The sequence below is a fragment of the Pavona decussata genome, unplaced genomic scaffold, assembly GCF_977016875.1.
Source record: "Pavona decussata unplaced genomic scaffold, jaPavDecu1.1 SCAFFOLD_120, whole genome shotgun sequence".
Taxonomy (NCBI): Eukaryota; Metazoa; Cnidaria; class Anthozoa; order Scleractinia; family Agariciidae; genus Pavona; species Pavona decussata.
This window is the reverse complement of record NW_028145534.1, coordinates 587612-602532: the sequence shown is the minus strand read 5'-3', so window position 1 is coordinate 602532 and position 14921 is coordinate 587612. Positions and strand designations below refer to the sequence as shown.

The 14921-nt window shown below is 39.7% G+C and overlaps 1 protein-coding gene across 2 annotated transcripts; it reads left to right on the top strand.

Annotated features, from left to right (window-relative positions):
* The first annotated feature begins 409 nt into the window (after window positions 1-409).
* On the top strand, window positions 410-14652 carry LOC146469692 (uncharacterized). 2 transcript variants are annotated; one of them, XM_085122945.1, is made up of 2 exons: window positions 410-703; window positions 11784-14652. In XM_085122945.1, exon 2 carries the CDS (start codon window positions 11786-11788, stop codon window positions 13844-13846), a length of 2061 nt encoding a protein of 686 aa, XP_084979071.1. In that variant the 5' UTR covers window positions 410-703; window positions 11784-11785; the 3' UTR covers window positions 13847-14652. The 2 variants fall into 2 exon arrangements, with proteins under 2 accessions (XP_084979071.1, XP_084979072.1); XM_085122946.1 differs by lacking the exon at window positions 410-703 and adding an exon at window positions 6501-7316.
* Window positions 14653-14921: the final 269 nt, after the last annotated feature.

Sequence of the window (14921 nt, the reverse complement as noted above, 5' to 3'; positions counted from 1 at the left end):
GCAGAGCCTTTCTTTCGCTTGCTCGATTTTGGCGTTCGCGAGAAAGACTCTGCATGAATCGAGTAAGATCTTTATTGATCATACTTAATGTTGTAATGTAAAGAAAAATTCAAAGCTTTATACCGTCAATAAACTTCTACGGGAAATTTGAAACCTCGTCAGCGATGTTCAAAACTGACAGGTGAATTAAAAAATACAGTTCAAATTTTAAAAAATACCGGTCACGCGTGAATTGACTGTCGAGAATAACGGGTGATGGCTTCGACAGCGACAAGCAGATCTCGCAGCCATCTTGAATTGTAATGGTACAGTGTGCTCAATTATAACCATCAGGTTTATCACTAAACGGATGCTCGCACTTGAAAAACCAGTTTGACGAGAGAAAACAAGATTGACTAGTCGATTCAGGCGATTCAGGCAGAGCCTCCTTTTCTCTCCTCAGTAAAGAAAAAGACAAAAGGAGGCCTCCTTTTCTCTCCTCAATAAAGAAAAAGACAAAAGGAGGTCTCCTTTTCTTTCCTCAGTAAAGAAAAAGACAAAAGGAAGCTCCCTTTTCTCTCCTCAGTAAAGAAAAAGACAAAAGGAGGCTCTGCTCGCAGGGTATTACAGTGAGTTTTGGAAAATATGCGAAATCATTTCGCATATTGATTATGGCCAACGAAACCGAGGAGTAGAAACGAAAACAAGGAAAGGACAGAGCGAGGTACGTAAGCGAATGCAATTGTGCACAGTGAATGAAAATGAAAAAAGCAAAAAAACAAACAACATCAAAAATGTAAGCTTAAGTCCCGCAAAAAGTAAGAATGTAAGCTGAAACTAGTCGCGGATGAAAGCGTAAGTCTAAGTAGCTTTGTCCGAGCAAAAACGCTGTGGTTTAGAACAAGATGGACCATTTGATTGTAATTCCAAGGAATCAGAATTTGTAGGCAAAGCGGAATCGTCCTGATCGCTAGCCTGTGAGCTGCCAATTCAGTCGGAATCGACGCTCGTGCGGCCATGGTTCTTGGCGTTTGAGAATTTGAATTTGAGCGCCTCGCTCGTTTAAAGAAGCGTGAACGGCTGCGTTGCTGAATATTTTGACGAGAATTAGTACAAAAGAAAACAAAAATACAAAAAGTGTCTAGAAGCGCCAAAGCGAATGCTATGTCAATCAACAAATCAGTAATAGGTTTTTCGTGAACAGTATGAAGTCGTGAAATTCGCGACCGAAGTGAAGTCATTTGTGTGGAAAATTGTCCATCGAGTAAGTAGAAAGTTTTGTCGAGTAACTGTATGGTAATGTTGTCGAAATGTACTGGAGGTGAAAGGTTAAGTGACTTGTAATGTAAGCGTAGAATTTCGTCTTGGTTCGTTCCCCGCCTTTGTAAGTAATGGAATGTGGTTTGTGTAAACAATAGAACATGAAAACTCATGCGTTTTGGACATTGTCCATAACCAGTGGTTTCTGAAGCGAAGGTGAGATTACAAGGAAAATGATAAACAGTCAAAGGAATATGTTGTAGAGTGTATGTAGAACCATTTGTTGAATTTTGCACTGTTAAGAAGCGCTGTTGTATGGACAAGAAATGGCTTCTTCCGAGATGTAATAAATCATGCAAATTAGCACAATCTGGCGCCTGGGTGTGACGGCGTGAAAATACTAGTTTGCTATTCTTATGCCAAGGTAGATATGCCAAGATATCCAGCGGGTATCGTTTATTAAATTCAAAATGTGACGAGGACAAATGAATGTGACATCGGAGCGAAAACATTTATCAAGCAAATTTCGATGTAAAAGGTATTCAGAATGTGGACAGCGCAACAAAGCCAATTCGTCACGAGTGATTGGACCCTGATAACACTGGTTGAATAATTTGTATTTTGTAGGCGTTAAATATTCAATTGCACAAAAGTGCCTCTGTGAATCCAACTGAGGAATGGTGAATAAAATATTTACTCCAATAGAATTCGAAGGTTCGTAAGCAAAATCGACGATAGGTTGTAATAATAAAGGAAATCCAGAAGTTATTGTTTCAGCGGTTAAAAACAAAGATGAATTTTTCTTGACCAAAGTTGAAGTTCAGAAGCCAAACACAAAGGTGGATCTAAACAAAACAAAGCAAAGAGATCAATATAAAAATTACAAGGAACATTTTTATCTTTTACATCTTTTACAAATAAACATTCTTGGCTAAATATAAGAGAAATCAAACATTAAATGAAATCATATAACAACACTTAACAACGGAAACTTAAAATAGAACACAATTTTCTTGTCCGAAACTTGGTTCCGCCTTTTTCCATAAATTAACTTGCCACGCTCTTACAACCTTGTAGCTTTAATTAAAAAGTACATTACGGGCTGGTACAACAGATATGCTAAATTAGGTATTTCCATAGTAATTACGTATAGATTAAAAGTCATTAAGGGTAAAATTCAACTGGCACAAATTCAACCCAAAACACGGCGGAATATACACCAAAAACTACCAAACACGAGTAAGGAAGTTATTTCCAGTCGAGATCTGGCAGCAAGATATATAAAAACTAAGGAAATGTGTGTCGACAAGGCATAAACAACCTATTGTTACTTTTTAAAAAACAATTTGGGCGTAACTATTCATTGGTACGGTTTCCGAGGAAACACTTCAAAACAAGACTTTTGCTTTGCATTGAATTGGTACCAGAAGAAAACAGCTTTTGATCAGCATAACTAACATTATGTTGAAAGATATGACTAACTCGGTTTCAACTGTGTCACTTGTAAAGTACAATTGAGGATAATCTGAACAGTCCCAAGAAGTCCAGCTAAGAAGGCAAAGTGTCTCTTGTCGGTGACTTTCATTACACAATTTATCAATTCTCTTAATGAAACACAAGTAAATGAAATAACTACACACTAAAATTACTGTTATTCCAACCGCAATATTTGAGAGTAATTATAAGCAATGAAATATCGTTTAATGATTAAAGTATCCGAATAAGGACCAAATTTAATAAAAACAACGCTGAAACTTTTACTTTGAAAAGAGTCTATTTTTGTTGTATAACATTTCCCCACGCTTAGTTGAAGAAACTCCTGTTGCGTAATAAAAAGGAAAGATTTAAACACAAAGGTGTCACATTGGCGTGGTAATTAATGAAAAACAAGATGCCTATACTGGCATTTACGCATGATGCTGATTCTTTTATTTCAATTGTATGCCTCGCAGATAAAACTATCCTTGCTAATGGAATAGTTTGAGTCACGATGATCGCGTTATGTTGTTTCCCTTGTAGTTGTGCTGGAAATCCATTAGTGATTACGATAACGTAAGCTTACAAATGACCTCTTCTCAGTCTCATCGTGGTTCCTCAACTGTCAAAGAAAGCATGATTCCTTCACCAGGAACTCTCCAATTTCCACTGTGTTAAATGTCGAGTGCTTCTTAGAAGTTGATCAGGGAGTTTAAGAAACGAGCACGGCAACGGTAACGAGAACGCTAGAAAACAATGGGCTTAATGAGCAAAATCAATCACTCTGCACGTGCGTTTTACATCTTGGTACATTTCTTTACCGTCCTCTGCGAAACAACAACGTAAAATGACCAAATTTTAGGTTTTCTCGGGAAACGGAACGGGAGCGTATGACGCAAAATCTTTCTTTATTTTCCTTACTTTGACGTCGTTCATACTAATTTAGTTCCTGGAGAGTTCGCCAGCATTTTCCAATTTAAACAAATTTCAATGATTGCGAAAGAGTTACAAAAACGAGAAGTTATATTTTTAAATGACGTTCTCGTTTCTTAAACTCCCTATTCTTTCGATTGACCGCTTTTACCGCGGAAAGTGCCATGTCACGCCTCACTGACGTCGTAAACAAAATTATGCAAATTTTTGGTGAAATGAACATTTATGGTACAATCCAACCTGACTTGCACGTGATTCGAAGTTGCAGCCAATAAAAATCACAATTTTTTCGGGACGGGCACGGGATACGGGAAAGTTAAAAAACAAGGCAATTTTTGACTCCCAAGAATACGAAAGGAATGCGCTACCAGGAGCGCTACCGAATTTAAGACGCTGGCTTGACGTGTTTCCACTCAGAACATAAATAACCGCTTTTGTATGTGGTAGGAGAGAAAAAGTGTTTTTCACTCCTGCGAAATACCGCTCGGTGGTGATAAATATGAAAAAAATAAAAATAAAAAAAAATAAATAATAATAATAATAATAATAATAATAATAATAATAATAATAATAATAATGATAATAAGATAACACACTTAATGAACAATGTCACGGCATTTAAGTTAGCGAATTCGCGAGGCCGCCCAATCTACGCGAATCCGTGCCCAGCTGAAACCTGGGAGACGAGTAGGCGGACATTGGCTTTCAAATTTGCCCGCGACGACGGAAATTGAGACACACGTACCATCCCCGTGGTAACCTGGAAGTTCTGCTGGCCGAATTCCATCCCTGTGATCTCCAGTGAGAACTAGTCGTGTTCGGCAATGGGGACAAGTTGGGACGAAACTTGCTCGCTGAACAAATCCCGTCCGAATGTAACCCGCGTTGAAACATGAAAGCAAGTAAGATTCGTTGGCGTATTTTTTACAGTAACCCAATTCTGAAGAAGTAATACCCGCATCGGGGTCATCGAAACAAATGAAACATTTAGTTTTGAGAAACGCAGCTAAACGCGCTGCGCGTCCGTGACGGCACGAGGCTTGCGTTTTTGATTGGCCGACATAGTGAAGTCTGTGGCGAATGATGTAAGTAATCAAGGAGTTAAATAATAAGTGTACGAAGAAATTGAATGAAAAATAGTTTTCAGGAAGAAACGAGAGCTATTGTAGCGGAAACATGCGTCCACCTACCGGCAGTCGATGCAACCTCACCATTCCACTCGAACTGGTTCAGCTGTAAGTGTGTCAACAAGGCAGCACCAGTGATTGCCGACAGGAGGAACGCGAGAAGTAAGGCGATCTTCGCAGCGTAGTTCAAGGTCGTTCCGCACAACAGCACCCGGTTTCCCCCTGACGGACAAAAGTGTAGTGTTGTTTAATGTATCTACAAGTGCTCATGTGTACGCTGAAGGGCGTCGGAAATGCCCTGGTAAATACAATTGAATCATTTGCGAAAATGATGTCTTTATCTATCATAAGATAATCGCACAAGCGAATAACGGAGAGAAATAGCGGTGGTGGAATCACACCCTGGGGTGTACGCTCAAGAAAATTAAGTAAAAATTCAATTTCCAAAGGTGCTCAGGTCCACAGTGAGCGCAAATACTCGAAGTAAGAGCACTTCCATGATTAGTTGGATAAGCGGAATAAAAAGGAAAAGGACTGGAATAGCTAAGTAACGCTGGTGAAATAAAACGGCTGTACCCATGCTGGTATACATAGTTCGTGAGTTTTATTCGGCGAATCAGCCAGTTGCGTAATAGCCCTTTTCACGGTTGATTTTTCTCATTTTCATTACAATGTTATCCTACGTTGATCCGAGGCAATTTCGGGCTAAAACTACAAAATAGCTCGAAATTGCCTCACATACATGCTAGATTTCATTGTAATTCAAATGAGCAGAGTTAACCGTGAAAAGGGCTATTGGAATAGACGCCATGAATCCGTGCGAAAACTGGGACAAAATTTAAAATAAAACAATGCATGGTTACCATGGTGACACCCTGGTAGCAGAGCCTTTCTTTTGCTTGCTCGATTTTGGCGTTCTCGAGAAAGACTCTGCATGAATCGAGTAAGATCTTTATTGAGCATGCGCTGCATGTTGCTAGGATACAGTTTCGAACCCAGGCCTATTTTGCCTAATAGGCGTGCGCTTGCCTCCAATACAGCATTTCAAGGCAAGCCTTTCAGATAATTTTTCAGGGCAATGAGAGGAGAAAGCACCGCTAACATCGGCTGCGAAGGAACATGAAACGAAAGTTCATCTGACCGCTTGGATAACTCTTTCATTAACGGAATTTAAGGATTTGCCGTGTCCGGTAGGAAGAGAGACGGAGGTATGTGAGCCGGAAAAAAATCAAACCATGTAATCCATGGAATATACCAATTATATTACAGTCCATTCACGTCACACGTGACCAGTATTTCGGAGAATGAAAGGAACATTCGAATTTCTCTTTGTGATGTCCGACATGTGAATGGAATGTTGAACATTTCTCAGGAAATCTTTCCGAATTGAACCCATTAACAGAACAAAAAGAAAAATAAAAGATTCAAAATACTTGGGAAACAACTGTTATTCTAGAAATACTTAATGTTGTAATGTAAAGAAAATTCAATGAAAGCTTTATGCCGTCAACAAACTAGGGAAACGTCGACGGGAAATTTGAAACCTCATCGGCCATGTTCAAAACTGACAGGTAAATTTAAAAATACAGTTCAAATTTCAAAAATACCGGTCACGCGTGAATTGACTGTAAGAAGAATCTCGTCGAGAATAACTGGTGTTTGGCTTCGAGCACGACAAGCAGTCTTGATTTGTCATGGTACAGCGGGCTCAATTATAACCATCGGTCTTATCATAACATAACATAACATAACATAACATTTTATTCAGGAAGCTACAGCATAATTAAAAACATCCTGAAAAGGGAAATCGTGAGGTTAACCCTGTGCAAAGCAATTTCCCTAACTAAAAACTTACAAAATATTTTAAAATTTCTAGAACTAGATAAAATTCGATGGCTACTGATTCAATAAATATTCAAGTAAATTTCAAGTCTACTCTTAAAAACAGATAATGATTCGGCATGTACAACATATCCTGGCAAATCATTCATTTCCTTACAATGCGAATAAAGAAAGAATACTTGTAGCAATTACAAACCGCTCTTCTCAAATAAAGTTTGTAGTCGTGGTTAGCTCTTGTACGAGTACTTTCGGCAAACTCAAAGAAATCTGGGAAAGAGGGGTGATCAATGCCAAAAACTATCTTATAACATTGAACCAGAGGTAGAAATTCTCTTCGCTTCTCTCTCACTAAACGGATGCTCGCACTTGAAAAACCAGTTTGAAGAGAGAAAACAAGATTGACTAGTCCACAAGTTTGGGCTGCGGCGGCTTCAAAGAGTTGACGCGATTCAGGCAGAGCCTCCTTTTCTTTCTTCAGTAAAGAAAAAGACAAAAGGAGGTCTCCCTTTCTCTCCTCAGTAAAGAAAAAGACAAAAGGAGGCATCCTTTTCTCTCCTCAGTAAAGAAAAAGACAAAAGAAGGCTCTGCTTGCAGGGTGATTATAGTGTGTGTTGGAAAATATGCGAAATCATTTCGCATATTGATTATGGCCAACGAAACCGAGAAGTAGAAACGAACACAAGGAAAGGACAGAACGAGGTAAGCGAATGCAATTGCGCACAGTGAATGAAAATGAAAAAAACATAAAAAAAAAAAAACGAACAAAAATATAAGCTTAAGTCCCGCAAAAAGTAAGAATGTAAGCTGAAACTACTCGCGGACGAAAGCAGGTGTAAGTCTTAGTAGCTTCGTCCGAGCGAAAACGCTGTGGTTAATGACAGTGAGAACAAGATGGGCCATTTGATTGTAATTCCAAAGAATCAAAATTTATAGCCAAAGCGGAGTCTTCTTGATTGCTAGCCTGTGAGTTGTCCAATTTAGTCGGAATCGACGCTCGTGCGGCCATGGTTCTTGGCGTTTGAGAATTTAACTTTAAGCGCTTCGCACTTTTAAAGAAGCGTAAACGAATGCGTTGCTGAATATTTCGACGATAATTAGTACAAAACAAAAATACAAAAAGTGTTTAGAAGTGCCAAAGCGAATGCGATGTAACTCAACAAATCAGTAAATTCGCGACCGAAGTGAAGTCATTTATGTGGAAAATTGTCTATCGAGTAAGTAGAAAGTTTTGTCGAGTAACTGCATGGTAATGTTGTCGAAATGTACTGGAGGTGAAAGGTTAAGTGATTTGTAATGTAAGCGTAGAATTTCGTCTTGGTTCGTTCCGCGCCATTGTAAGTAATGGAATGTGGTTTGTGTAAACAATAGAACATGAAAACTCATGCGTTTTGGACATTGTCCATAACCAGTGGTTTCTGAAGCGAAGGTGAGATCACAAGGAAAATGATAAACAGTCAAAGGAGTAGGTTGTAGATTGTATGTAGAACCATTTGTTGAATTTTGCACTGTTAAGAAGCGCTGTTGTGTGGACAAGAAATGGCTTCCTCCGAGATGTAATAAATCATGCAAATTAGAACAATCTGGCGCCTGGGTGTGACGGCGTGAAAATACTAGTTTGCTATTCTTATGCCAAGGTAGATATGCCAAGATATCCAGCGGGTATCGTTTATTAAATTCAAAATGTGACGAGGACAAATGAATGTGACATCGGAGCGAAAACATTTATCAAGCAAACTTCGATTTAAAAGGTATTCAGAAAGTGGACAGCGCAACAAAGCCAATTCGTCACGAGTGATTGGACCCTGATAACACTGGTTGAATAATTTGTATTTTATAGGCGTTAAATATTCAATTGCACAAAAGTGCCTCTGTGAATCCAACTGAAGAATGGTGAATAACATATTTACTCCAATAGAATTTGAAGGTTCTTAAGTAAAATCGACCATAGGTTGTAATAATAAAGGAAATGCAGAAGTTAGTCACTGGTTAGTGTTTCAGCTGTTTAAAACAAAGATGAAATTTTTCTTAACCTAAGTTGAAGTTCAGAAGCCAAACACAAAGGTAGATCTGGACAAAACAAAGCTAAGAGATCAATATTAAAATTACAAGGAACATTTTTATCTTTTACATCTTTTGCAATTAAACATTCTTGGCTAAATATAAGAGAAATCAAACATTAAATGAAATCACATAACAACACTTTACAACGGAAACTTGAAATGGAACACAACTTTCTTTGTCCGAAACTTGGTTCTTCCTTTTTCCATAAATTAACTTGCCACGCTCTTACAACCTCGTAGCTTTAATTAAAAAGTACATTACGTGTTGGTACAACTGACAGATCTGGTCGATAAGTGTTTCCGTAGTAATTACTTATAGATTAAAAGTCATTAAGCGGTAAAATTCAACTGGTACAAATTTAACCCAAAACACGGCGGAATATACACCAAAAACTACCAAAAACGAGTAAGCAAGTTATTTCCAGTCAAGATCTGGCCGCAAGATAACTTAATAACTACACACTAAAATCATTGTTATTTAAACCGCAATATTTGAGAGTAATTATCAGCAATGAAATACCGTTTAATGATAAAGTATCCGAATAAGGACCAAATTTAATAAAAACAAAGTTGGAACTTTTCCTTTGAAAAGAGTCTATTTTTGTTGTATAACACAACACGCAAATTTTGCTTAAAACATACTCTTCAACATTAGCGGCCAGCCTCCTTGTTAATCCTTGATATATATAGTAACGTTCTCGCAAAAATCAGAACAGTTAAGTTCACATTCAATGGAAGAGAAGAAAAGGACGGCTTATTTTCTGTTTCCGCCAGACAGAGGCGAATCGGTCTTTTAATTTATCACCATATCCAACAATGCAGTATGAAAACACAAAATCAATATAAAAATGTTTTTCGTAATTGTTGCGTCAATAATAAAACTGAGCGGACGTCCATTTAGCTAGACAAAAGTCACTTGCCTTAACATAGAGGTGAGATAGTGAAACATTCCAACAACTAACGTCTGTGATAGATAAGTACTGACATTTTTTTCACATGCATGAGTTACTGGCACAGCTATACTCGGAATAAGAAAACATTGTTCTCCCAACTTGAGTCGAATCTATGACCTCCCGTTTACTAGTTCGGACGCTCTATAAATTCAGCCACAAAAACGAGAAACATCAATCGCAAGCTGCAGTTGTGCAAATAATGAACGTCGTCAAACTTTACATCTGGCCTCGGTTGTTCAAAGAGTGGATAACTTTTTCTTGTAGATAAGTCACTTATTATCAAGCGGATAAAAATGTATTAGGTGGAGTACATGTACATTTTATCCGCTGGATAGCGATTTTAGTACGCTAGATAACGTTATCCACTGGATAAGTCGCTATCCAGCAAATAAAATGTACTCCACCTAATACATTTTATCCACTGGACAGATTATCCACTCTTTGAACTTAACTGGGGCCTGATGTATGAGAAAATTGTATTCGTTTTCTGTGATAGGTCTAAATTTTCATTTGAATGCTTGTTTCGCATTATTCTTACGTAATTCCACAGCCAGAATAGGACCAGAACGTTTTTCAACTCAAAGAAAAACCACTTCCAGCCGATGCAACTCCAACAACAACAACAACAACAACAATTTATTTGAAAAAAAAAATAACAGAATGAATGGCTTGTCCCGCAAATAGTTACAAAACTAATCGAGGAGGGACAAGACGAATAAAAGAACACTCGAGCAAAGTAAAAAGAACTAGCCTGCGTAGCAGTCGTTTCCGTTTCCTTCAAGCCAAGCGGGGTAAGCGCGCGAGGGCATTTAGCAAAAAGGAGCAAAAAAGTAGGAGCGGGGGGGAGGGGCGGGGAAGGAAAGGAAACGCCTGCCGCTGAGCCCAGACATTTTACCGAACGCCGTTCGTCAGCGAACGGGAGGCAATGATGTATTACCATTGGCCAATCGTCCGTCAATCAAACTCATAGACCAAAACGACATCCGGTTAACCGTTTATCAAAGATGAAAATATGGCCGAGGCGGAAAAGAACTCTCTCGAGTGTCCTTTCGATTTCGAGTTTGCTTTGCTTTGGAAACGACTAAACTACTTTCGCAGGGAGATACGTTAATTCGGTTGAAACCGGAGCAAAGGACTGCTTTAAGAGCGAATGTCTATTAACATCAAGCAAAGTCAAAATTCTCGGTCACGCTCAAAATATAGTCTTCATTGCGCTTTGGTTTGTTGGTAGGTATTATCGTCTCAACAAACATGGTGTCATTCGTTTTTCGAAATCCCGCCGGAATTTTTAAAAATTTAAGAAAATTTGTTCTGGCTGTCGGCGGGCTCAAAGACACGAAAAGCTGGAAGCAAAATAGGCTGGTCTGAAAGCTTGTTTCGCGTACGAACAAAGAAATTTTTATTCAAACTCTGTAATCATAAATAGAAATAGGAGGCCTCAAGTAAATACTTTGCAGGAAAATCCTCTGAAAAGGAAGTTTTCAATATTTTAGAACGACTTTGTATTTCACGCTACGCGAAATACAAATTTATTCTGGAAACGCGAGGAAGTATTTTAGCCATGTGGGACAAGCTCATTTTGTCTGTAATTCCAGCTGTAAGCAAATGAGTTGATATTCTAAAACATAAGTAAAATTTGTCTTGGGTAATTTATCTACGCTTTGTTCGAGCGACGTAAAGTTCGAGAAAATCTTCTAAAATATACTGCAACTTGAACTAAACAAGTTGCCCGCCGCGATTCTGTTTTCGCTGTGACATTTGACTTGACAGTGTAGGTCCCAAGGGAGCGAAGCCATTTGGGGGCGTTCGGTAAAATGTCTGGGCTCAGCGGCAGGCGTTTCCTTTCCTTCCCCGCCCCTCCCCCCCGCTCCTACTTTTTTGCTCCTTTTTGCTAAATGCCCTCGCGCGCTTACCCCGCTTGGCTTGAAGGAAACGGAAACGACTGCTACGCAGGCTAAAAAAGAACTTACAAATACACACATGCAAAACTTTACGTATTAACAGACTTAAATTATTTACACTCGTTCACAGAATAAAAGTGATAATAGTAAATGGAACAATTATTTAGTTAGTCCTACATTTAATAATCATAGGGATTTTAACATAGTCATTTTCAAAATTATGGTGTAAAATTGCACCCTCTTTCTCTACAGAAATGGCTTCATTCTTCATTACGTTACTTGTTGCCATAACACTTACAGCAAGTACATGTGGCGACGAGCCGTTTAGCGATGCAAACAACGGCAAGGAACCGCCAAGTGAAATGGAATCACTTCGCAAAATCGTGGGCGCTCTTTCCCGGCAAATCATGTTGCAGCAGATGTTTGTTGAAGAACGCATCAGATCTGATGGTGACTCTGGAGTGAAACAAGTGCGTTTCAGCAACGAGGGAACACGTAATTACTTAGCAGACACCCACGGCAACTCTAGAAGGCTTATGGCCATGCACGAACACGCTAATAACATCCGCACTGTTGGTCTGGGAGAATTCATCGCGATCCTCAATGGAGTGGAATTCAGGACCAGGCACAATGATTACGCACTCGTCATGGCCAATAAAACAAGCAAAGACTACCATGCAACAGAACCGATTCCATTCCCAGAAGTACCACCAGAGGTCGAAAATAAAGCCACCGTTGATGAGCAGGTCGTTGAGATGCGCGAATGGTTTAAGGCATGGAAAAATCAAGATCACTCTGTCAGAGATTACCGAAAGTACTTTAAACCAGTCCTTTGCTACATGGAAGGTGCCTGGACCACAGCAACAAAAGACATCGATGAACCCTTTGCAAGTGACAGGCATTTTATTGACGCAAAATCCTGGTTCGATCTACAAGAAAAGGTCCGCTTCACCTCCTACACTGGAAGGAAAGACAATCAAGAGAACCTTTCCTTCTTGCCCACCTCAATCATAGACATAATCAATGGGACGATCCCTGTTTTCGCTCAGTGGAATTATCGTATTTTGTGTCATCCAGTGAGTCGAGACATTCCATTGAACAGGTTTCGTGTAGTTGATGAGTTTCATACAAGGCTTCCTGCGCGAAGAAAATACGAAGAACAGGCTGGCACCAGAGCAGCAAGATTCCAACTCAACCCTCAAGACTCAGCTACGTGGAGAAATTACGAGAGGTACAACAATCCGAAGTTCTCGCTACTGGACGAGCTCATGGGTGAGATTCCTGGGAAAGATAATTACCAAGGGAGCCTGACGGACGAAGCATTTGATAATCCGGCCTACACAATTGACCCCAAGAAAACTGGGAAAGTGAACACCGCTTACTATCATCGCTGGTTCAGGGTTAAGCAGAAAGATGCAATGGGCAAGTCCATAAGGCATCGAGGCTTCGCAGATGAAAACTTGTTCATGGCTATGACAACACAACCCAAAGTGGCAGGAATGAAACTGACCACCTGCAAGAAAAAGAGGGGGAAAGAAATTTGCACGACAGTCAGCCAGAAGTACTCGTATGCCATCCCACTTGAGATAATCTACTTGACACCCTTAAACAGATGGAACCCGTTAAACATTGAGTACAAAGGTCCTATAAAAAGTCCACTAGGAAAAACAGTGTCTGCCGATGGCCGCAGTGGAGGTAAATCCACAGAAACGGCATACAATGGCACAAACAGTAAGAAGTATTACCAAACACCCTTAGATTTTTTTTCAGGGGTGGAAGTCAGCACCGATCCCGCAGACACAACCCAAAACAGCGTTGGAGTTCTGGATAAGGATGGTGTTGTCAGAATTACTCGAGCCAGTGGAATACGTATCTTCTTTCCCCCCATTAGTGGAGTGGGTATATGTCGTCAGAGGTACCCCATAATGCCCGTCCATGGAGAAGGCAGCGCCGTGTGGAAGGAACTTGAAGCAACAAAAGAAATCCTGATGAAGTCCGAGACGTATGGCTTCACCTACAGGGAGCCTCTTGGTGGAGTTTCTGAAAAACCCTTGACACTCGTAATGGAGAGGGCACTCACAAAATTCCCACACACCCACGAAGTTACGTTGACGCCAACACAGGTAGACCAGGCCAAGAGATTTAGAAAAATCTTTACTTTGACGACAACAACTGTAGAGCGTCACCAGCACACCATCACAGTGTTTTTTGCAGGTAAAAACTGGCGGATAGGACATTGTGACAAATTCGATACAGAGAATCGCCGATGCCGCGACAAACATGGGAAGTTTCTTATTGAAGTCCCTGGCGTTTAGAAGCACTTAAGCGTACCATAAAAGAAGACAGCTAAAGAACGTATCCCTATAGAAGATGCAAAATTCAGTGCATGGGAAATTAAAGTGTGGCTAAATAAAAACGAGAAGCAGAAAGTACTGAACTGGTTTGTTTTAATCTGTGAGATAACCCTGTGCTCTAAAATAAGAAACTGAATTTCCCTTTGTTTACGATTTGGCAAAAACAACCCGGTGACGTGAAAACACGCACAATAGTTTTGCGACATGTCAAAGCGAAGGCAAGGCTGGCAAAACACAAACATGAGATACTCACTAGCATGTACTTCATGCTGTTTGTGAAATCAGAATTTAAGTTGGGTTTCAAAAGCTAAATGACCTTTTTTATTCCTTGGCTGAAAGCTCGCATAATTTGAGAAATTAGAACGGACACATTCACGGAGTGACATTTAAGCAAAAATCACGGACCAAAACAACTCAAAGATCACTCTTGGGGAGTGATTTCAAAAACAAACTGTTTTTGTGCTACAATTCCCCCACTGTCGCGATTTATCTATGTTTTGGCCAAAACTACTCTATTATTTGACAAGGTACCTTTTCACTAACATCAAATTACTCTTTAGAGCACCGAGAATAAATACTAAGGGATTTCTCCTGGGAAGATCAAACAACATCAGTTGCTTGGGAGCTCTTGGGGATTCCTCTAAACTACAGAGGAAGAACTAGAAAAAAATGGCCATTTTTTTTCAATTCAAGTTGCAGTCGATTTCAATCCTGGCCATCCACGCCACAGCCAAAAATTACAAATACTGGTATCCCTGCACTAGTAGGATAATTGTTAACAAAACTGAACCATTATGTTCTCATCGATACTGATATGTTTTTTGTTATTCAAAGTGACGCTAAGGGGCCGATTACATGGCGAATTTCGGCCCGGGCTGAGATTTCACCCCGGTTAGGCGGGCTGAAATTTCAGCCCGGTTTCTTGAACCAACCTTCTTTAAACGACTTTTGTGATTACATGAAGAAAGTTTCAGCCCGGGACAAAGGGACTGAAAAACCTCATGTAATCAAAATGAAATTTCAACCCGGGCTGAAA

Coding starts and splice junctions, on each gene's coding strand:
- LOC146469692 (XM_085122945.1), top strand. CDS start 11,786: ATGGCTTCATTCTTCATTACGTTACTTGTTGCCATAACACTTACAGCA.